Source organism: Scylla paramamosain, chromosome 2 (assembly GCF_035594125.1).
Source record: "Scylla paramamosain isolate STU-SP2022 chromosome 2, ASM3559412v1, whole genome shotgun sequence".
NCBI classification, from domain to species: domain Eukaryota; kingdom Metazoa; phylum Arthropoda; class Malacostraca; order Decapoda; family Portunidae; genus Scylla; species Scylla paramamosain.
Genome location: NC_087152.1, coordinates 1,815,730 through 1,838,203, shown reverse-complemented (window position 1 = coordinate 1,838,203; position 22,474 = coordinate 1,815,730). Strand labels below are relative to the sequence as shown.

The following is a 22,474-nucleotide window of genomic DNA, read 5'->3' as shown; positions in this document are numbered from 1 at the left end:
TCTAAATTCTTCCAACAATTACTTAAAAACAACACCCAATTAAAACAAGTCCTCTTCATGCATTCCTTATTGACATTGGTGATGTTCAAATGCAGACAAACAGAGGCTTGGGAAGCACTTTGGTCAAAGCCATTAGTTTCTGGGAGGCAATCAATCGGTGATTTTCAGAAAGTAGGCGTTTGAGTAGGGGGCTCAGTAGAAAAGGCAGGCACCACCCAGGGATCGAACCCTGGACCTTCCACTTGCCAGGCGGACATGCTACCTCTTACACCACAGTCACCTTTTAGTGACAACCCTCACATCTCCCACCTAAGGCCCCTCAGCCAGGCCAGTATGAGGAATGTGAATCTCTCCCTGGATCCAACTCACTGCACCATGTTAGAGTAAGGGGTTCACCAGAAAAGGCAGGCACTGCCCAGGAATTGAACCCAGGACCTTCCAATTGTCAGGCAGACATGCTACCTGTTACACCACAGTCACCTCCTGGTGAAAACCCTTACAGTAAGCAATATTCTCAAGTAGATAGATCACATTTCAGTATGGTGAATCTGGTAACTTCTCCACTAGTTCAGTAATTACAATTTTTTAATGTTCATTCACATCAAAGACATGATTATAATTTAAGAAAACAAAAGGTATTACAAGCATTTATTGTTAAGCATTACAAAATATGAAAAAAGTAATAGTAATATGAGTAATAATAAACTCTGTTACTTTAAAAAAATTGTATCATATACTTCAGGCCAATGATGACACTTTGTGAATTATGAAGTCTCTGTGGAATGTAGGATGCTTTCAGTTGGTGACAATGAATCTGAGATGAGAAATAACTTTTCTCAAAAAGATGTTAACTCTGGTTTGAACCATCTTATACAATAACTGACTGATTAACTTAATCATTTCATGCACTGCAGCAAAGGGATCACATCTTACCTCAAAAAATAGATGCACTCAAAGGGCTTGTTTATTACCAGTTTTTTGTGTTTTTGATCATCTATTTCCATCCTAATGACCCTATGCTCATAATTTGTCAAGAAATATTTTTATAAAGAAATATTTTTATCAAGAAATACATCTAACATCCTACAGAGAGTGTAGTATTTTCCTTTATCTCAACATGAATATTTCAGATAACTACTGCATATTTTAAATGGTTGTCAACCAATACCCCATCTTTGCTAAACATTCTTGGGCAAGGTTTACATAGGGAGGGAATTCCCCAACTAGAGAGTAATCCAAGGGAAGATAAACAGAAATTGCAATAATAAAAGTAGTCTTTTCACATTCTGTTGATAATTCTTAAATATTTCTATAGTCAAATAAGTTTTGGATGTAAATTTGTACTCTTTTAGAGCACAGGTGGTGTCACACACAGCAAAATTCAATGACCATGAGCTCAAAAATTAAGAGTTTATTGGAAACAAGTTCACTGATGAACTTACACTTGACTCCAGCTTATTGAACATCAAGTGAGAAGCAATATCACTCGTAGGACGTGATCAGGTCTAACATGCATTTCTTTCATTTCATTCCAATGAAGTGTAGAGATGTACAACATTACCTTAATATCCTTGACATTTTATCTGTGATGATCAAAGTTGAAAAGATGTTTGGTTTTCAGCCATGACTGCTGAGAAGTGTGATCTCATAACATGGAATAGTTCCTTATTATTTCTACAAATAAATATATCATATGGCAAGAAAGGTTTTTGTTTACATTTGATTGTGCCCAAGAGAATAAAAATAAAACAAATTCAAATCTACCAACAATGTTAATGTTGCTGACATCATCAATGACAACAAAGAAATAGTCATGATTCACACTACACATGTTCAAATTTCACTGAACCAGAGTCCACTTGACCAATTGCTTGTTGTTCACTGAGCAGCTCCCCAGCTAATCAGGGGAATGAACACAGTGGTCACATCAGAGAGTCAAGGTATCTAGGCAACAAAATCTCAATACCTGTGCACATGCTAGCCAAATTTTGCCGAGTGTGACAGCCTTGAGAATGTGTATCAGACTTGCTGGTGGCACATAGCAATAATTACATTCTCACATGATGCTCTGAACCTAAATAGGAATTTATCTAAGATTTTCTATGAAATCTGAGGGATGGGAGTGTCTGGTACTGGACAATCTCTTACTTTGATTCTGAACTAGAACCTCCATTCCTATATCTGTATCACTATTAATTACTATATTTTTTCTTTCTTCTGTATCAAGGCACCATGAACTAACTGACTTAACAGATTTCCAAATCCTTTTATTTAGTCAGTGGCAAGGGGTGAGCTCTTGTGTGATGTGGTGGCATGTATGTTCATTGTTCATCCCTTTTATTTGAAGAGCTGACATACCTGAAAATTTTTTGTACTAACATAAATAAGTTTGTGATGCACTTTTAAGAATGAGTTATACATTCTCTGTAAAAATATTACACCCAATATTTATAAAGATCCACCTTTGGCCCTTTGGCAAGGATGATTTAAATTGAATCTTTTGTATCTCTCTCTCTCTCTCTCTCTCTCTCTCTCTCTCTCTCTCTCTCTCTCTCTCTCTCTCTCTCTCTCTCTCTCTCTCTCTCACACACACACACACACACACACACACACACACACACACACACACACACACACAATAAAAATGAATGCTAATCATCATCTTCAAGTGTAAAATCATATGGACGAAAGTCTTCTCTTATTCTGTCACGAAGGTCTGTCTCTTCTTCCTTAGACATCTTACATTCTCTCCAGTCAATGCGCTCTGTTACGTTGAGTATAGGTGGACTTGCAAGTACTTCTCTGAAAAAAATAAAATAAAATAAAGTTTTAAAAAGGATATATATTGTATGTGCATAATTGTTGCCACCATAACTGTCATCATTATCATTACTATCATATCTGACCATCCTTTGCCCTATGGCCATGTCAAAAACTGTCTTCAGATTGACTGTTACTATCCTGAAATAGTTAAGCTGAAAGTGGAATGAATAGGAGACAACAATATTGCTAAAAAAAAGGTTTAAGAAAGAAAGACCAGTGCTGTAAATGTTAGAGAATAACCCTTTTAGAGTAGAAAGACATGCTCTGAGTCTTCTAAAAAGAACACCACATGACAAAAATCACACAAAATCATGAGGGTTAACAGAGTATGAGTGTGTGGTGTTCTTTCTGGACAAACACACACACACACACACACACACACACACACACACACACACACACACACACACACACACACACACACACACCAGATTTCCCTCTGCTGCCCAGTAATGTTGTCAGTTTAGAGCATTTCTGGCAACTGACTGTGTACATTTCCCATTGCTGCCCAGCTGTCCCTCTCCTTCACACTCACTCACACTGTGACCATGTTCATGTTAATAATGTCATCATATTTTTTGCCATGGCCTCAAATGGACCTTCCAAGACATCTTGCCATACTTTGTTGTAAAAATGCAGAGGAGTTATGGCATGATATAAAGGTGCGAGCATACACTGCAATTTAAATGTGCTATACCACTGCTTAGTCTAAGCAGGTTTCATAATTTTCTGTAATATGAAAAGTATCAAATATTTTTCTGGAAGTGAACTGTGGCTTGGACTGTATTCTAATATTTAGCTAATTTGTATTTCTATCTGCCTGCAAACATTTCATTGTTGGTAAGTACATAATGGATTTTGTATAGCTTTTAATGACTGTATTGCCCAACAATCAGTATCACAGCTGATAACAAAGAGAATTGCCCCCATGCCTGACCAGGTTACTACATACACTGTATGAAAATGTATTCCATAGCAATCAGAAATATTTCATTAATATTTTGTATTCACTTATTCTCTTATATTCTCTCTCTTTAAAAACTCTGATTCATTTTATGAATATTAAAACATCATAACATAATGGTTCTTATAATTTCAAATATATAAATTTGTTTCTTCCTAAATTTCAAAACACTCACCTTCCAAACTGAAGAGGAAAGTTTTTCTTAACTCTGTGAAAAAGTTTTTCACCTGTAGGAAGCTCAGCATAGAAATATGGAGTCCCAGGTGGAGCAATTTGAGAAATGTTGGACAGTTTTGGAATTTCATCCAATTCAATGGAACTACTTTCTGCTGTGTTCTGAAATACATAGCCAGAGATGAATATGAAATATATGAGCTTTATTTGTAATCATAAATACAGCCAATCAAGATCGCTTTTGTTGCCCAATGATCTAGTATGTTGTGAACTGCAGGGATCTTGATAAATGACAATTCTACACCCCAAGGAATATGGCCACCTTCCTATGAAGGAAGTTCTCACCAGGAATGACACATATGAACAAGTTTACATGAGCCTCACATCAACATACTGTAAATGTTTCCATGAGGTGTAGGGCAGCCTCATCAGACACTGGTACCACCTGAATCTGGAGATGCTGGGAACGGTAGTTTCTCTCAAAGAAGACAGCACGTTTTCCTTTCTTCTTGAACATTGCTTTAAGTGCTCTCTTAAACTTCTCTATTTCTGTTTGAGTGAAAGTGAGTGAGCATTGTGGTTTAAAGGTATTTCACATGCCTCTATCATTTTACAACAGTATTTATCAGGTACATAATGAATTCAGTATCTTTTTTTACTCTAAGGTAATTTTAAAAACATGTTTAAGTAACTTCTACCTTCTACATAACTTGCAAGCCTTATAAGATATCACAAAAAGGTATGGCCTGGACCCAAAGTGATGAACTGTATGCCATCAAAACTGGGAAAGCTAAGATCTATCACTTACTATTTGTACAAACACTTTGTATTGCTAACTTTATAGCTACCTCAGTGCCAGACTGCTTCCAGATCACAGCAGTAAGATTATCAGTGTCAATACAGGCATAGAGACAAAGGAGTCACAATAGACTTCTGAGCTGATGAACACTATATACGGAAGGGATCTTAAAAACTGACAGCTGTTACAAAATTTACAGTTTTTGCTGCAATGTGCAATTAGTCCACAGGATAAGGGATATGTCTTTCCCGAGTTAATATTTTTACCTGATAACAAGTGGCTTAAAGTTCAGAGGCTGCACAATTAGCAAGAATATAATACAATATAATTATAATACCATTTAAAAATAACAGAATCATAAAAAATATGAGCATTGTAACTCTGCTCACCTTGCAGGCAGTCATCATCTAGGTCTGGTGTGCTCTGGAAGTGGGTGATGGGCAAGATCAAGAGATGTTCAGACACAAGACCACCCTTTGCCAAAGCTAAATATGTATAGTCTCCAACACTTACTACAAGATGCTTCTCCACCTCAGGACTGGCTAAGCAGAACCAGCAAGGTCCTGTAACCCAAAACAGAATGATCTTATTGCCAAGTAATTTGCATGAAATTAAACACAAAAATGAGTGTCTTATCTCATTCATACAATAGCAAAGTATGAGAAACCTTTCTTTATGAATATCTTTGAACTGGAAAAGAAAATAATTGATAAGGAGAATAAAAGGAGAGTAGGTGAAGTATGGTGGAAAGCTGAGTGAAAAGTTTAATGAAAATAATATATTTCCTGAAGTATAGGTTAACCCAAGATTTTTGGCAAGGGAATTAGTAATTTATGGTATACCTAGCATACAGGTCGACCACTTATATGTTGGGCAGCAACCTCTAGCATCTACCTAACAATAAAATCTGTTAACCTTGGAGTGCTGTGCTGGTAATGGTATGACCAGTTATAAGTCGCACTAAATCACCATATTCTATGGAAATATGAGAGAGAGAGAGAGAGAGAGAGAGAGAGAGAGAGAGAGAGAGAGAGAGAGAGAGAGAGAGAGAGAGAGAGAGAGAGAGAGAGAGAGAGAGAGAGAGAGAGAGAGAGAGAGAGAGAGAGAGAGAGAGAGAGAGAGAGAGAGAGAGAGAGAGAGAGAGAGAGAGAGAGAGAGAGAGAGAGAGAGAGAGAGAGAGAGAGAGAGAGAGAGAGAGAGAGAGAGAGAGAGAGAGAGAGAGAGAGAGAGAATCCTTGGCCCTCAACTAGAAGAAAGGATATAAAGGATCTACTTGTAGTATCTGTAAGTTGGGAAGCTTCATTAGAACAATGTATGTGGAGAAGATGGAATAGTAAAGGGAGGTTGTTAAGCATGGAATGCCAAGACACTGGCTTTGTTGCTATGGACAGCTGTTGTAAGAATTCATGTGTGAGGGATTAGATATAATTACACAGATTAACAAACATAATTTACCTGTAGGCTTTGGAGGTAAACGTTTCATCTCTCCACCTTCACCTCCTCCTCCCTTTCTCTTCTGTCCTCTATCATCACCTGTTTTGGCATCCATATCATAGAAGAACTGGACTCCACCTGTGTTCTTTCCACTGCTCTGTTTGGTCAGGAAATCCAAAAAACATTTTATCTTAGAATAAAAAATTACCATTTGTGCTACTGATAATATCACTATAACTTGAAAAAGATTACCCACCATAAATTTTCAGCATTTTCTGTTCTTAAATAAGGATTTACTATTCTGATAAAAAGAAAGTTCTCCAGCTTTATGCACTTTTCAGCTTCCCAATAACAGCATTTTACAGCAGAATCAACTTGAATTTTTAGATAACCTCAACTCTCCTAATACACTTTACACCAAGCAGTGGGAACCTATGTAGATAATGACCATGAAGAATTGAGATGAACCCACGGAAAAAAAACAAACAACAGCTTTATGAGACATTATGAGATAATTTCTGATAATATATGGATGCTATCCAACCTAAAGTAAGATGAAGCACTGTAAAGATAAAGGTTTCTTCCTGCTCACGACTTCCTCTAACTATAGCTTGTGAAAATGGAAGACCATGCAGAATGGAAGAGTTATATGGAAATTTTTTTATAGGAAAGAGATACAAATTATCACTGTTGCAACTACAATCAGGTCATCACTAACACACAATACATTAAAGTGAATCACATTTAATATGGATGGTCAGTTTGATTCTAAGTCATACTGCAATGTGGGGAATTTGAAACACTAACACAGGGATGGGCCCCAGTAAGCCACAGAGAAGCTTGTAATGTGGGTTTGGGTAACTAAACCATTGGGAGGGCATGAGATTATCAATAACATCTTCAGTTAAAGCAACATTTTGCAATAATAACACAGAACATATTAAATACAAATCAGTCTTAATACTTGTTTATAGTTTGCCCTTGAAAATTGCAACTACTACATAATCAACAACAGAGGCTAAAGAATTCAAGATACTAACAACTTGACTGAAAATAGAAAATAAATAGTAACAGGAACTAGCAAATTACATTCTACCTGTTTTGGTGGCCGGGCAATATTGGAGTCTGAGAAAGGACACTCAGTAACATCAGGAGGCTGCTTCACTAGTTCTGTTGATTCACACTTAGACATTGGTGTGATGTTAAAAGCATACAGCCATTTCTGCTTCTCAGGGTTTCCCACCTTTGCTAATCCTATGAAGCGTGTTACATGCCGGGGTGGCTCAAGAAGTACTTTGTGGTTCCTTGAAATAACAATAATATGTGTTATATGTAGCATACCACTCAAACTAAACTAGACAATTTTTTGCTTATAATCAAACTCAATAGGTACTGCATATGACACCAATATACTGCATTATAACAATGAATTTTATTAAATATCGTGAGTAAAAAAGCAGATCAAGATAAAGCATAACACAAAATTACCCAGTATTGTGAACAAATTTTAAATGCTACAACTTGTTGATCAAAATGAACAAATATGAGTTATGCAACAAGAATCAAACTTCATGGCATGAATGATATGCTCAATGTTACCAGCACCTACAATCTTTAAAAATACCCATATCCTGTGAATTTATCAAGTACAGTGAAGGTTAACAACTTCATCATCTGTAATACCACAACTGATAGCTAATAAGACATTGTTTTTAACAGAAATTCCTGAGATCTTATTTTGTTTGTTACCATACCAGACTGCTAATAAGATGCAATGTTATTCAAAACTCCAAGATGTCTTCCAAGATGGGTAAGAAGCTCAGCTGACCATTAAATTAGCATGTGGGTTCCTATATCCACAATATTCTCAAGTTATTCAGAATAACACTGTACTATATTTAATTATGAAAATCCCTGAGAAGTTTCTGACATTTCCTTTCAAGTACTAATTTATTTCAGCAAGTTGTTTGAGTCATTATCACTTCATGGCTTACTGTCCTCCTAAAAGACACATGTGAAAGTCAATGGAAGTGTCTGTATTATCCCATACAATTCAGAAAAATTACCTGTATGGCAAGCGTTCATAATAAGTTCCTTCAGTACCACAAAAGTGGTATCGAGGTCGAAGTTTGAAAGCTAATCTTGAAATCATGGATGATCCTGAAGATTGTGGATCACAGCCTTCCTGAAAACATAATATGTGTGTTTTAATCTATTCATAAATCAAATGAGTTAATTTGCATAAAATAATTTGTCAGAACTCAAATGGCAACACTTACAGGTTTTTTGGCATAATTGCATACTGCATTTGGCCACTGGGATGTGAGAAGGATATCTATGGCTGGTTTTGCGGTTGCTTGAGTTTCCAGAGAACTTATGTCATCAAAAGTGAATGTGGAAGCACTCTTTGCATGACCAGCTGCCTCCTTTCCACTTAAGTACACCATCTTCAGACCACTGCTACTTGGATATATACCATTTGGACCTGTGGGATGAAGATACCTATCGTATTCAAAATGCAACTTTCTCTTTCTAATTAAATTTTTACCTGCTTTGCGAAGAAACAACATAGAAATTCTTATGTATAATAAACACACTTTAGGTGATCCAAGATGGTCTCAAATAAACATAAACCTAGTTATCATCTATTTAGAATAGTAAGACATCTCCACTCAACACAATTCTCTGTTAGATCATGTAACCATTCACATTATAAAATCAATAAATTCAAATTACAATGTGGTGGAGGTTGACAAGAAACTTGATATAAGCTGAATATGAATTAAACAGGGTATCAAAGAAGATATGTTGCAATATACCAAGCTGATTCCAAATTAAACTGTGTAAGACACTTTTCTTTTGCCCGTTTAAATACTTCTATCATGTCCCACACATCCTTCTCCTCTCCAATGAATGCAGGTTGAGTCATTTTAGCCTATCTTTATATAATATTCCTCTCAGTTCCTGAATCATCCTCATCCTAGTCATCCTCCTCTGCACTCCTAAGGAATCTATATCTTTCCTATAGTATGGTGTCCAAAACTGCACCGCATAGTCCGGATGTGGTCTAACTAATGTTAAATATAACTTCAGGATGGCCTCTGCACTTATGTTTGTTACAATCCTATTGATGAAACCTAAAACCCTGCTGAATTTGTTCCTGAATGACACACACTGTTCTCTTGGTCTAAGATCTGAGGTTACCTGGTCTCCCAAGAATATTCACTCTTTGTCCTACATAGGATGATATTATTAGGGGTGTAATCTATATGCCTGCTTCTTTTACCTACACTCAAGACATTATATTTGTATAAGTTGAACTCCTTTTGCTACTTAATTGACCATTCATACAATCTGTCTTTCTGCAGCTCCTCAGCATCCTGATCTGTCTTAATTATTCTACTTACCTTCATGTCATCAGCAAATTTACCTATATCACTCCTAATCCTCGCATCTAAGTCATTCATATAAATTAAGAACAACAGGAAGTTGAGGACAGAAACCTTCATTCTGATACAACCATCTGATCCCTGAATCTCATCATAATGAATGCAAGTGCAATGAAGTACAAGAGTATATTCTTACCCAAATATATGACATTTTCACACAGTTCACAGCCTTTCATATCTGGATAGTTTGAAGCACGATCCTCACTGGAAGGCCCAAGGATATATGTTGGAACTGGAACTAATGATTTCAAGCAATTAGAAAAGAGAGAGAGAGAGAGAGAGAGAGAGAGAGAGAGAGAGAGGAGAGAGAGAGAGAGAGAGAGAGAGAGAGAGAGAGAGAGAGAGAGAGAGAGAGAGAGAGAGAGAGAGAGAGAGAGAGAGAGAGAGGAGAGAGAGAGAGAGAGAGAGAGAGAGAGAGAGAGAGAGAGAGAGAGAGAGAGAGAGAGAGAGAGAGAGAGAGAGAGATACAAGTTCTGGTCATCTCTGTGGCTTATTTTACTGATTAATTATTTTCTCCAATTAAAGTCCGATGTTTGTAAAATATCTATATAGTCTTTCTTGTTTAATGAAAAAAAAATTATGATTATGCAAGTTAAAATGAGAAAGTATCAGACTTATAAATTGATTCATTACACAATACAATGAGAAAATGGGAGTACCATCCCTCTGTGGCTATACAGGGAACTTCCTCAGGAGTGTTTTGCAACCACAGCAGCAAGTGTCAGTTCCCCATTCCTTTGTGATTTTATGAGCATAATTAATAAGTAACTGAAAAATTATACTAGAGAGTTTCTTACCTTTGGCTTCCCCTCTCTTGTATGGAAGCCACTGTGAATTGTCTTGTCCAAAAAAATTTCCAACACATAACAGCATTGAAAATGGTCCATTTTTGCTGTTTACATTTGCCACACGTTTGAACAGCTGGTTGAAATTTCCATCAACATCACCACTCACAAGGCTGGGAATACAAGATAAATTATTTTTAACTGAAAGTAATGATATCCGTAACATATCAGCAGCATGACAGAAAGCATAATTTTACATTTAAGTCTAAATAAGGAAGTGAAAGATAACTGTGCGAGTCATTTTCATAAATAAAGCAAGAAAAGTATGCATAAGAACATAAGAAAATAAGTGAAGCTGCAAGAACTTGCACAAGCCTCTCTATTTTCTCTCACTGCTATTCTGTCCAAGTCTCTAATGCAAGTGTTAACCAGCATTTTCATTTATTTATCCCTTTCTAAGGTAAACTGGAATTCCCTGCCTGTTTCTGTATTTCTTCCATCTTAGGACTTAAACTCTTTCAAGAGGGAGGTTTCAATTCATGAAGATGAAGTTACAGAGAGAAGGATAGAAGCCATAGGAGGGTAGTTTGGAAATCAAAGCTTTGTGCCAGATTCTAAGGCAACAGCATATGCTTCACCAAAATCCCTAAAAGAAGACAACCAAGACTCAGTAAGGAAAGCCAAAAGATCACATGTAGAACAGCCATTACAGAACCCATACTGGCAATCAGATATAATGTTTTTAAGACATAAGATGTTTAAGAATCTTCCTGTTGAGGATAGACTCAAAAACTTTAGAGGCAGGAAGCCAAAGCAATAGGGCAGTAGTTTGAGGGATTAATAGTCATCACCCTTTTTAGGAAAAGGCTTAATGTAGGTAAACTTCCAGCAGGAGAGGAAAGGTAGATGTTGACAAATGGAGTTGGAAGATTTTCACCAAGCACGCCAGCACAATTTCGGAGAAGAATACGAGGATCCCCATCAGGTCAATAAGCCTTCCGAGGATTAAGGCCAGCTATAACAATATATCATTGTTGCTCAGGATTGAGTCAAGTTAATTCAGATGCATCTCCTTTCTCTTGGTGCTAACAGGTGGAATACAGAAACAGTCATCCTGTCTGGCTCCATCACTCCCATTAGATGCCATTTTATGTAAAGTGACTGCATGTCCATCACCCCACTTGATAAATATCCTTTCACAATATCCACGATGATATAAAGCCTTTCACAATATCCATGATGATATAATACAGTAAAGTGACCAAGGACTGGGTAACAGCACATGCTGTTGCATATCCTTGCCTCACACTCCATTACTATGCCAATCACTGTGAGTTGCTTCCACCTGCATCCTTGCACCTGGTGACAGAGTGAGTGCTGTCCTGATTTTTCCTCTGTGTGAGTTGCAGGGTAAGGGTTATTAGTGGCTGGTTGGCTGTGGATGGCAGTGTAAGTGATGGATGCCACAACAATATGATAACCGTTTTTTGACAAAATAACTTTTAATATTACCAACATAAGTTTGGCTCACAATGGTTGCATTTCCCTAGGATAACTAGCTATATGTGACCATGCAATAGCTGACACAAATTGTCACAAGCCATTTAGGTAAATTTTTAGAACAGGACCAAACTGTGTTTTGAGTACAAAACTATGATGTTGATTATTGTTTTTTTTTATGTTATGTAGACAATTTTGAGCATAAAACACATTGAAAATACTTAATTTTGTCTATTCTCTCCTCACCATCCCATGATCTTGGGGATTCGTCAGGGAGCAGGGTTTGTGGGCAGGGAACACGAAAATATTAATTTTTGGATACTTGAATTGAGATGATAGCTTGAATGAAGGCAATCTTAACCTAACCTACCCTAATCTGACCTAACTTAATCTGATATCACCTAACCTGAACTGACCTAACCTAACATTACCTAACCTGACCTGAACTAACCTAGGCACATCACTTAAAAAAAATTCTCTATATCACGGAAACTGTCAATTGCAACAAAAACTTCAACAAAGTAAGTTTCTCAGTAGTTTCCATAAAGGTAATCAAAAACAAGGTAATTGTCTAGAGTCCTTACCGGGCCTTATTACTGGTCTATTCACTTCAATTCTTTTACACATACCTTCACATGCACCTAAAACATCATTTTAAAGTGGGGGACAAATGCCCCCTTCCCTCTAGTCCAGCAAAATTGGGGACATGTGGGAAGGCGGGGTTTTTGGGTGGGGGAGACATAAATCAGCGAGCGATTTTCGGCCAGGTTAGGTTAGGTTAGGTTAGGTTAGGTTAGGTTAACCTAACCTAACCTAACCTAAGGTTAGGTTAGGTTAGGTTAGGTTAGGTTAGGTTAACCTAACCTAACCTAACCTAACCTAACCTAACCTAACCTGGCCGAAAATCGCTCGCTGATTTATGTCTCCCCCACCCAAAAACCCCGCCTTCCCACATGTCCCCAATTTTGCTGGACTAGAGGGAAGGGGGCATTTGTCCCCCACTTTAAAATGATGTTTTAGGTGCATGTGAAGGTATGTGTAAAAGAATTGAAGTGAATAGACCAGTAATAAGGCCCGGTAAGGACTCTAGACAATTACCAAAAACAATACTCTTAAATGTGTAAAACGTTATGGTCCTCTCCTAAAATAATACCACCATTTAATATCTTGCATGTTGCATGTACTCACACAACTCGTGAGGAAAGATGTAGGTAAAAAAAAAAAAAAAAAAAAAAAAACTGCATATACAACTTTACTTACATTTTCTCAACTTTTTCAGACATTCTTGGCGCGTCAAATACTCTGGTAAAAGGTCCTGCTAGATGTAGTGAGATATAATAACTAACTGTGGTAATGGTTATACAAAAGGCATCAACATTGACTTTCCTGTAGTACTGGGCAGCTCAATGACCGCCACACACTACAGTAGTCGTTATAATACTGGAGTGAGCAACGTTTTGGGTACAGCAGCGAATTTGCACTCTAACAGTTGCTTGTGATTTTCTTTAAAAAGTTTCTAAAACTCCTCTACACACAAAATGCCACTTCAGCACATCAAACCTCGAACACGGCCACGTGCAGGCAGTGTAACGTAAACAAACACACGGCGGTGCTCGGCGCGGGGCGGAGTGCCGCTGCCGCCGCCGCTGCTGCTGCTGCTGCTGCTGCTCGGTCGCCATGGCAGCGGGAGTGTGTACACCTCGGCCTGACACACTTTTGAATCAGGCAAATATTCATACCGTATCGAGTGCAGGAAGTGAGAAGGAGAAAATTCTTAGACCTAAGAAGGTGAAGATCACGGAGTGTGAACAAACATGAAATTCTGCTTTTCGAATTCAGAATAAAAAGAACTCGAAAGAAGGATGCTTGGCCACGGCATGTTTAACTGGTGGGGGTTTTCACCTCCACTGGATTTCTTCAGTTATTTGAAAGGTAAGTTAGCTTAGCATAAGAATGCAATACAAGGAAGCAGCGAACATTATCAATGCATTCAAAAGGGAAAACTTATTTTGTTTTGCTTTCTCGTCATAAATCTATTTCTAGGATAGACGGAGAAGGTCAATGAAAGGATTCTTTGAATTATTGATAACCTCATTCCAGCATACACACACACACACACACACACACACACACACACACACACGCACGTCACAACTCAGTGAAGAGCGTCTTGTTATGTGGATGTTCTCTCCGATCAGTTCCCAAAGGGTAATTTCACTGCCAGGTAGTGGTTACTATTTCCCTTAAGTAAAGCAATGAATGCATGGTGTGTGTGTGTGTGTGTGTGTGTGTGTGTATTCCGAGCCTTACTCATGGATTGCTCTCATGTCCCGTAGGGTAACAGTTAACGGTTGCGAGTCCAGCAAGTGATAAGTTCATGGTGAATTACACACACACATGATCTGCAATTTCAAATAACTATATCTTCACGATAAACAGATCAGAAGTGCATGCAGGCATATGTGCATACAGTGCATATGTGGTCTCATTCCTTCTCGAAACGTTCACACATTTTAGCGCATGATTTCTGTAATAGGGATATTCTTCTTTCCCTTGTGATCACTGCCTTGGATCTACGACCGTTCGGCCCTTCCTGATCGGGTGTCCCAGTTTTTTTTCAGAATTCCTACGTCGATATCTCCTCAAGCACATATCTCGATGATGGAGGGAGGCGGAGCTTGATTCCCGTGTGGTTTGGAAGATGATCTATGTTATGAAAGAATATAGCTCTTTTCCACGAAATTTAGTACTACTTTACTCTGCAGAATGTATTTTCCAAGCTGTTTGTAGTCTTAATTATTGAAGTTAAAACATCGAATAAATAAAAGCTTAAAAAATAAGTCTCTCTCTCTCTCTCTCTCTCTCTCTCTCTCTCTCTCTCTCTCTCTCTCTCTCTCTCTCTCTCTCTCTCTCTCTCTCTCTCTCCTCAGAAAGTAGTACCTGTACAGATGGTGCGCGGGACGGAGAGGTGGTGCAGGTGGCCGTGGTGGGTGCTGGGGACCCTCGCCACCTGCTGCAAACACTGGCCAAAAGGGTCGGTACAAAGCGGCTTAGGGTGAGTAGTTTATATAACTCCAATCATTGAGGCGAGTGTGGTCATCGTTGCTCCAGTTATTCGTGTTAAATCATAATACCAACCATTGATAATACTGAAATAATTGCGTGAAAAGTTTATAAGACTAAGGTAATCCCGGCAGATTTTCATACTAGAGGCTTATGTGGAGGTGTACGCACGGCTGCTGTTGCTACTGGGAGCGAGTCTGCAGATTGGCATGGGGGTGAGGGAACGAGCCACGCTTCTGCTCGACCTGTGGGCCAACCTGTACCTCCGACCCACGTCCAGGGCCTATCTGGAGCTCGTCGGTCGGAGGTTTTCAATGTATGTTATTGTTGTTGTTGTTGTTGTTGTTGTTGTCTTTTGTTACTGATGGTGATTATGTACAATATCAGTCAATTAAAATGAATCAATCAACCTAAAACAAATAACTAATAAAGATGTAACTTTTTAACGTCAAGTTTTCAAATGAGAGGTGTCAGCCGGTTCTATGGCATAGGATGATCGCTGGAGTTGTACTACGTGTTTTCTTTCCACAGGGCCATGACAGACGAGGCCTTGCATTCCAATCTCATCGGCCTGGTGTCCGCCGGTCGACTCAAGTACCGTGAGAGGGATGCTATGGACGCTGTGTGTCGCTCATGGTTCACTCTCTCAGCAGGAGATTATGATCCCTCCCTATCATGGTTAGCTTGCTTGCATCAGACTGCACATTTTGTCAGTTTTTGGCAGCACCATTTTCTTAAAAATTTCAGCGCCTTATCTTGACTGTTTTTAATAAGCTCTAGTTAAATTTATTTAGAGTTTTCAAGGGTGCTTTCATGATTCTAGTAATATCCATTACCTGCAGTCAGTCAGAAAAATCCATGGGAACTGATGAAAGGACATAGCCAAAGCGTGAAAAATAAGGTGAAATACTTCTGATTTATGTTAGAAGTGACAGTTAGATGGTAAAGACATTTACTGATTTATTTTATTATGTGTTCATTCATATTTCTTGAATGGGGAAGGGATGTACGACTGCGGCAGCTGTTGAAGACTCGTTACGACAGCAGGAGGGCAGAGGCGGACTGGGCCTGGCACATGCGCCTTGCTTTCCGGACTCAACAATTACAGACTGCGGTAAAGGAAGCTGAGGACAGGAAGGAACAGAAAGGCGGAAGTACTTTCCTAAGCACCGGCTGGGGCCAAGAATTCCTGACGTGGCGGGAGGACGGGCGTGCCTTGGCTCTGGGGGCGGAGGCGACACCAACACTCCCCAACACATCACTTGCCTCAGGTGACTGATTGGTTGATGGGTCATATGGCGCCGTTTGCCTTAAGTGACATTGTTTTAAATCCTGTATTCTCCTCCGCTAGATTTTTCCAAGTTTCTTCACTTGCCATCAGATTCTCATTAAAATTCTAATCTAAATCATTGTTGTAAACTTCGGTAATCATGAAAAGAATTGTTACTCTTGCCATGACGCTTAAATTCATACCGAAGTGCCTTATTTTTAATTGGCCCTTTGCATAAAATGAACTTAAATATACATAAGCATTTCTATTCCTCATACACATAAAAGTGGCAACGGTGATGGAGGGGTCGACGAAGCATCGGCGCATCGGGTACTGGGGGGACGTGCTCACAGGGCCCTTCCCTGCACTGGCCCTCGCCTCCACTGACCCGCGGGCTGCCAAGGCGCAAAACAATAGAAACGCTCACGTAAGATGTTTCCAGATAAGTAATGAGTTTAACGATGTAAGAACGACAGTGTACGTAGATAACAACAATCACTCCCTTTGATTTTAAGAATAACAGGCGCCTATTGAGCAAAAAATTGTGCAAAATTATATTGATCTGTTTATTTATTATTATTTATTTATTTATTTATTTGTTTATTTTATTTTATTTTTTTCACAGAGCGGCAGCGAAGTAGCCCTCTGGAATATGGAGAGTTTACTGGATGAGCTTTGGGCAACCTACCTTCAGGAAACAAATGATGATACAGTATATGTAAATACGGCTGACAAACTTGAGGCAAAGGAACTGATAAAGAGCAAATCACCGAGTGCGGAGGAACATCTTGAAAACATGTGTGACACTGTTGAAAAGTTACACATCCAGCAAGGTAAGGATGGCCTGGCTGGTGGTGAAGGAAAGGACACAAATGGAGAAGCCAATATCGAGAATCCACAGACAAATACGCACTCAGTAAATGCAGATGTACAGAATATGAACGTTATGGTAAACAAAAATGAGGACGATGAGAATTCCAAGAAGCGTGTCAAGAGTAAACCTCCGAGAAAGAAAAGCAGCGTGGAAGGAGGAAGAGCTTATATTGATTATTTGAAGCTGGACGGAGTGGAGATCATCTTGTTGTCCCCGTCGCGCCTCAACGATCTGTCTTCACTATCAGAAGTAAGTAGTTTAATGTTTGGCGATCTTCACGTAATCTTTCGACATTTTTCATCACTATCAAGGCAGAGTTAATCTTCAGTTGATTATCCGGTTCTCATTTTCCTCTCAAAGATTCAGGGGATCGCCATTCTAAGTCAGATGAAATTAGAGATGTGACAAATCTTTCAGTCGCTGGTAACTAATGTCATGAACACACTTATTACAATAGATCGAGGGAGAACTAGACCTGATTTACCTGTCAGCAGCCATGGCCCACATGATGTCCCCTTCTTTCTTCCTGAAGCACCGAGGCGCACACACACAGCTTCTCCTCGAGACTGTTCAGTAAGCAATGTTCCAACTTATCCTTGACTTGCTGGTAATGTGGTACGCAAGTGACCAACACGACACTATAGCTATGTTTAAAGAAGGCAGCTGATTTGACAATGTTGCTATCAGTTCAACAGCCGTTCAGTAGCGAACATAATTCCATTAGTATAATGCAGAGAGAAGATGAAGAATAAAGCTTCGACTTATGATCTAATTTAAATTCTTTTAGGATGTTCCCGCAGCTGACGGACGACCAAGTCAAGGAATACCAGACACGGGTGACGGCCTCGGCGGGCGAGGCAGGCTGGAAGCAGCAAGCCTCACCACACCCTCTGTGCCACCTGCGTTTCCACAGGTGAACACTTGCCGATCGACAAGAGATTCTCACTACCCACTGTAAACCTTTCCCAGCACTCTCCTTACAGTACAACTGCTTATAGTATGCCAGCAGTTTTCAAATGAAGTTTAGCTTCTTGGCTTATAACTACATTCTAAATATTTAGAGAGAAGGCGAGTAAGGCAGAAACATGGCAGTGTGAAGTCCATTGTAATATTCTTTTATTGCTTCACAAGATGGAGTATAAATAAAAAAAAAATCACAGATGAAACTCTATGAAGCAGCAGGTTAGGAGGGGTGGTGCCGGCCCTCGTCGGCACTGCCGGTGCTTCAGTGGAGGAAGATGACAGCATAGTGAAATTTTCAAGCAAATCTATGGAAAATTAAAATTCTATTGCATAAAATATTGTAATAATTAACTAATAGGTATTGTAATTAAATGGCAATGAAGAGAAAAACAGACATCAAGTAAAGCCTTAAAGCCTCCTCCCTCACGCCCCGGCAGACCCGCGTCGCCACCACCGGGCCACGGCCGCGCGAGGGGCGATGCGGGTGTGCTGCAGCTGGATATGTTGGAACTAGTGAAGACTTGAAAAGCAAAAATAATGAATTAGGAAATCGAATATATATGCGTGTCTGGGGCAGCCGATTGATGTGGAGACGTCCTCCGCGCCTCAGTTTGACGTCGTGGCGGTGAAGGAATAGTAACGTGAGGCGGGAACAGCGAAAGTGATATGCTGTTATCTCACTTCATTTGAAGAAACTGTGGTTTTGTCAGAATTTCTAGTTTGATGGTGTAAACAAATATTGCAGCACGCGAGGATCTTTTGTAAAACTTAATGCATAATATACTGTAGTAGTGCAAGAAGGTATGCGCCATGAAAGGATCTTAGTACAACTGAGGTGACAAGCTTCTATATCTTAGGAAAGAGCCTCTCTTAGTTAGGTTTAGATGTATAAGGTATGAAAAACAGCAAATAGATAGGTGGAGGTGCTGTGTGCTAGTAATATTCATTATGTAAAGCAAATTTGTCGTGAGAGAACATTAGAGTCACAAAACTACTTTAAAAGGAAGTTATACAGTGTCAGTCAAAGAAGTGTGTCTGATTCCCTCATTAGTCTGGATCATTGCCAAGGGGGAAGAATAACGTTAGAAAGTGTGAAAGATGCCGGGAAGAGAAGACTAGGAAGCAAAAGTTAAAGAAGAATTGTTAAAGGCACGAGATGAGACATGTAAAAATATTGAAAGCAATGTCTGAAGACACTACATATCTAAGTAGCGTCCTCAGTTTATCTGCATTCTGTCTTTCTAAAAGGTGCTCACACAAAACTACCATGAGCCGTACAATGACTCAGAGCTCTAAGGAGGAGATTATACGTACTCTTGCCTTCCATACGTTCCCTTCCGTAGGTCTGACTCGAATCACAGCCAGAATATTGGCAGCTACAACACCAAGGGCTACCAGTAGTTTCAAAACTTAGGCATTATCCTGTATACCATAACAGTTAATCTTCATCCGCACAAGGTTGGCATATTCATGAAGTTAATGCCAACACATGACTTGTTTACATCTCAGGCAACGTGTATTGCTTCAATATATACATGTACCTAGATTACAGATACTTTGACACCTCTCCTCCCTTCATTGTGCTCGCTATGTATTTCCATACCTTCTTAAAATTAACTTAAACACTACAAAACCAAGACAAACGTAAGCAGTGAGGCAAGAGAACCAGGAGCCAGGGCCGCTGGAAGTTCATGAGAAGGCGATGTGATGGACGAGATCACGATGTTTCCTTCCTTACTGAATGGCTTTACTTGGTGGTGTTGCTGGTCGGGGGCGTGGAAGGTCCTGAGGCTGTAGGAAACACCTTGGAGTTGCAGCGATCAGCAAGGTTTGTCATCATCAGGGAAAAGTAGACATCACAGACATTGGGCTGTAGCTGCTTTCTTCTCTTCTCTTGTTACAGCTACTTCAGTTTAAGCTCTCCAGCGGCAGGTGCTCCTTGATTAGCTGTGAAAGTGCAACAGTGTCAGTGATATAACAACACTGATATATTTATTTAGTAAATAAGCTTTTATTTTCCAAGCCCTATCATCCACTGTTTCAATAAAACTGTAGAAAACTAGAAATATCATCCTTAGGAACATCACATGTGACTAGTATTTGTGTAAAGAAATTCCATCCATGGATGAATGCCTTCACATTGAATTTCTGAAGTCATCACTGAACTGAATGTAAGACGCTTATAGATAGTAAATAAATAAGAAGCCATATTATTATTTACTGACTGAACCACAAATGACACGTGTCTTTTGTTTCAAGGCTTTTGCTATCAAATACTAAGCCATCCTATAATCAGAAAGATGCTTATGTCTGGAGTGGTGACGAAGAATGTCTTCCTTCAGACACTTAATGCGTAAGCTAAATTCGTCCTTATGGTAAGTCACTACCAAAGTCACATTGCACAGGATAACATAACAGTTACTGACGAACAAAATGACATACTGAAATTATGAACCAGCAGCTCACCGGATGCCTCTACTCCTTGAGCTTCTAGGGATTCTTGAACTTACATAAACAAGTACTTAATATTGTTCCGCACGTATTGCTAATGAAAGATGTTACTTATAAAACATTAAGCACAAATATCTATCTAAACATTAACATGTATACACCAAAACTTTGTGCAGTTTTATCAGTGGAATGAACAACTAATGATACAAACAGGCAAGCTGTCACAGTGACTGCTGCACACTTGGCCGCCACTCATTTCCATTGAGATATTTTAAAATACATTAGGTATTGGTGATTATACGATATTACGTTACCTCTACAAAGAAGTTTTTATTTGCATTGCTGTCTTGCTTTATCTTACATATCTCCCATGGAATATACCTAATTTAAAGACTTGCATACGAAAGTGATTATATATATATATATATATATATATATATATATATATATATATATATATATATATATATATATATATATATATATATATATATATATATATATATATATATATATATATATATATATATATATATATATATATATATTAGTAATTTTTTGAAAAAAAAACGAGTATTGAGATCCAGAACAATTGTTGGTGAACAGCCTGCGTGGCCACTTAGTTGAGGTGTCAGACATAAACCCAGCATAGACAGACACAGAAACACGTTGGCGAGATCAGCGAGGCAGAGCTTGGCCGCCCCGTGTCTGGTAAGCGTGTGAATTAGGATAGGACAAGTGGTAATGCTGCCTGTCCATCAAGTGGATGCTACACTACCATGAGTTGTGCAGTCAGTATACGGTACGATTATATAACCGAGTCTACTTCCTTACTTTCCTTTAGTACCAACTTAGAATACTGCATGCAGATTTAAGAGTACTGTATATAAGTCTTAAATAAGCATTTTCTGGGTATTATGTAAAAAGTCGTGTTAGTGATAGCAGCTTGCGTTAGGTGTATGAGTGGCAGGCGGCGGGGAGTGGAGGGAGGAGGGCCGATGTCGACACCTTGATCAGCTTATCCCTGTACAGTTTCTCCGACTCCCACCGCCTGACAGGGACGGTCTTGCCGTTCCTCCTGAGGCAGACCCGCAAGTCCGCCTCGTCAAAGATGCTGACAGGGTCAAGCTTGTGCGTATTAATCTTCTCCACCAAGTACTCCGTGTAGTGTAACCTGGGTGAGATAAGGGAAAGGGTTGCCAGAACAAAATAAAAAAAACAGGACATCGGATGGAGAGAGAGAAATGTTACCTTAGTCATCCTCCTCAAAAAGAATACGTCAGGTTCCCGCGGTCTCCGTTTGGGCGCCGTCAGGTTTTCTCGACGCAACATATATCTCAGATCCTCCTCATCCATAATGGGCAGTGGGTCTATACTATTTATATAACACAACCGACCCAAATATTCAAGGTAGTGTTTTCTGTAAAGAAGGAACCTCGTCTTAGAGCCAAGTCATTAGTTTTCTGTCCAAAGTGAATACAACATTCCAGCACACACTACAATACACTATTCCTTCTTTACAAAAAATCACCGAAAAACGTATGCATGCGGGGACTCCTATAGTGCTTGAAAAAAAAAAGCAGGAAGAGACTGAGAGGAATGCAGCGCGGAGTATGAAGCTAGAGTCAAACTTTTATTCAAAATTCAAAAGCATGGATTTCCGATATCTGAAAGAAAATAGATTCAGTGAAGGAACAACGATGTCCCTTTGTTGTCCTTGATAATTTTTCTGTCGTCCTTTGTACTGCTTAAGTGGGCACATGATAAATTTAGTCAATATTTCCACTTTTTGGCAATCAAAACGTCATGCATATCTTTACAATTACATCCTATAATGAAAAGCAAGGCAAAGAAGAAGAGCAGCAGCAGTATAAACATGAAAAATAGTCATATACTATGAATAAACGTGAATGGGAACCTAAAGT

General features: G+C 39.0%; 3 protein-coding genes across 25 annotated transcripts in view; 1 reads left to right on the top strand and 2 right to left on the bottom strand.

Annotated features, from left to right (window-relative positions):
- Nucleotides 1-636: 636 nt before the first annotated feature.
- On the bottom strand, nucleotides 637-13,759 carry LOC135108341 (CWF19-like protein 1). Of its 4 annotated transcripts, none has more exons than XM_064019227.1 (11): nucleotides 13,489-13,759; nucleotides 10,441-10,601; nucleotides 9,780-9,881; nucleotides 8,474-8,679; nucleotides 8,261-8,379; nucleotides 7,291-7,498; nucleotides 6,216-6,351; nucleotides 5,150-5,323; nucleotides 4,356-4,510; nucleotides 3,963-4,123; nucleotides 637-2,802 (listed from the first exon to the last, which is right to left on the bottom strand). In XM_064019227.1, the coding sequence occupies exons 1-11, from the start codon at nucleotides 13,605-13,607 to the stop codon at nucleotides 2,652-2,654; spliced, it is 1,692 nt and encodes a 563-aa protein (XP_063875297.1). In that variant the 5' UTR covers nucleotides 13,608-13,759; the 3' UTR covers nucleotides 637-2,651. The 4 variants fall into 4 exon arrangements, with proteins under 4 accessions (XP_063875297.1, XP_063875319.1, XP_063875309.1 ...); XM_064019249.1 differs by having other exon boundaries at nucleotides 9,780-9,847; nucleotides 13,489-13,605; XM_064019239.1 differs by having other exon boundaries at nucleotides 9,780-9,847; nucleotides 13,189-13,523.
- Nucleotides 13,720-20,309, top strand: LOC135108354 (dynein axonemal assembly factor 3-like). The gene is made up of 9 exons (XM_064019264.1): nucleotides 13,720-13,860; nucleotides 14,859-14,983; nucleotides 15,126-15,307; nucleotides 15,523-15,669; nucleotides 15,994-16,262; nucleotides 16,549-16,688; nucleotides 16,887-17,384; nucleotides 17,593-17,708; nucleotides 17,923-20,309. The coding sequence occupies exons 1-9, from the start codon at nucleotides 13,791-13,793 to the stop codon at nucleotides 18,050-18,052; spliced, it is 1,677 nt and encodes a 558-aa protein (XP_063875334.1). The 5' UTR covers nucleotides 13,720-13,790; the 3' UTR covers nucleotides 18,053-20,309.
- Nucleotides 18,230-22,474, bottom strand: part of LOC135108273 (E3 ubiquitin-protein ligase lubel-like) — a 76,533-nt gene continuing 72,288 nt past the window's right edge. For 19 of the 20 annotated variants that reach the window (XM_064019109.1, XM_064019049.1, XM_064019070.1 and 16 more), the window contains 2 exons: nucleotides 21,801-21,969; nucleotides 18,230-20,045 (listed from right to left, as the gene is read on the bottom strand). In XM_064019109.1, the coding sequence (XP_063875179.1) occupies nucleotides 20,007-20,045; nucleotides 21,801-21,969 (208 nt within the window). In that variant the 3' untranslated portion in view covers nucleotides 18,230-20,006. Of the gene's footprint in view, nucleotides 20,046-21,557; nucleotides 21,724-21,800; nucleotides 21,970-22,474 lie in introns of all 20 variants that reach the window. The other variant, XM_064019053.1, reaches the window with a different exon arrangement.

What these genes read in the sequence shown, in the direction of transcription:
- LOC135108341 (XM_064019227.1), bottom strand. Translation starts at nt 13,607, where the DNA reads ATGGCGACCGAGCAGCAGCAGCAGCAGCAGCAGCGGCGGCGGCAGCGG. An exon ending in TTTACCTCCAAAGCCTACAG is followed by an intron (nt 5,324 to 6,215) that starts GTAAATTATGTT and finishes TTTGGGTTACAG; the next exon opens with GACCTTGCTGGTTCTGCTTA. An exon ending in TTTCCTCTTCAGTTTGGAAG is followed by an intron (nt 2,803 to 3,962) that starts GTGAGTGTTTTG and finishes TATTTTTTTCAG; the next exon opens with AGAAGTACTTGCAAGTCCAC.
- LOC135108354 (XM_064019264.1), top strand. Translation starts at nt 13,791, where the DNA reads ATGCTTGGCCACGGCATGTTTAACTGGTGGGGGTTTTCACCTCCACTG. An exon ending in CAACACATCACTTGCCTCAG is followed by an intron (nt 16,263 to 16,548) that starts GTGACTGATTGG and finishes TACACATAAAAG; the next exon opens with TGGCAACGGTGATGGAGGGG. An exon ending in ATCTGTCTTCACTATCAGAA is followed by an intron (nt 17,385 to 17,592) that starts GTAAGTAGTTTA and finishes TTATTACAATAG; the next exon opens with ATCGAGGGAGAACTAGACCT.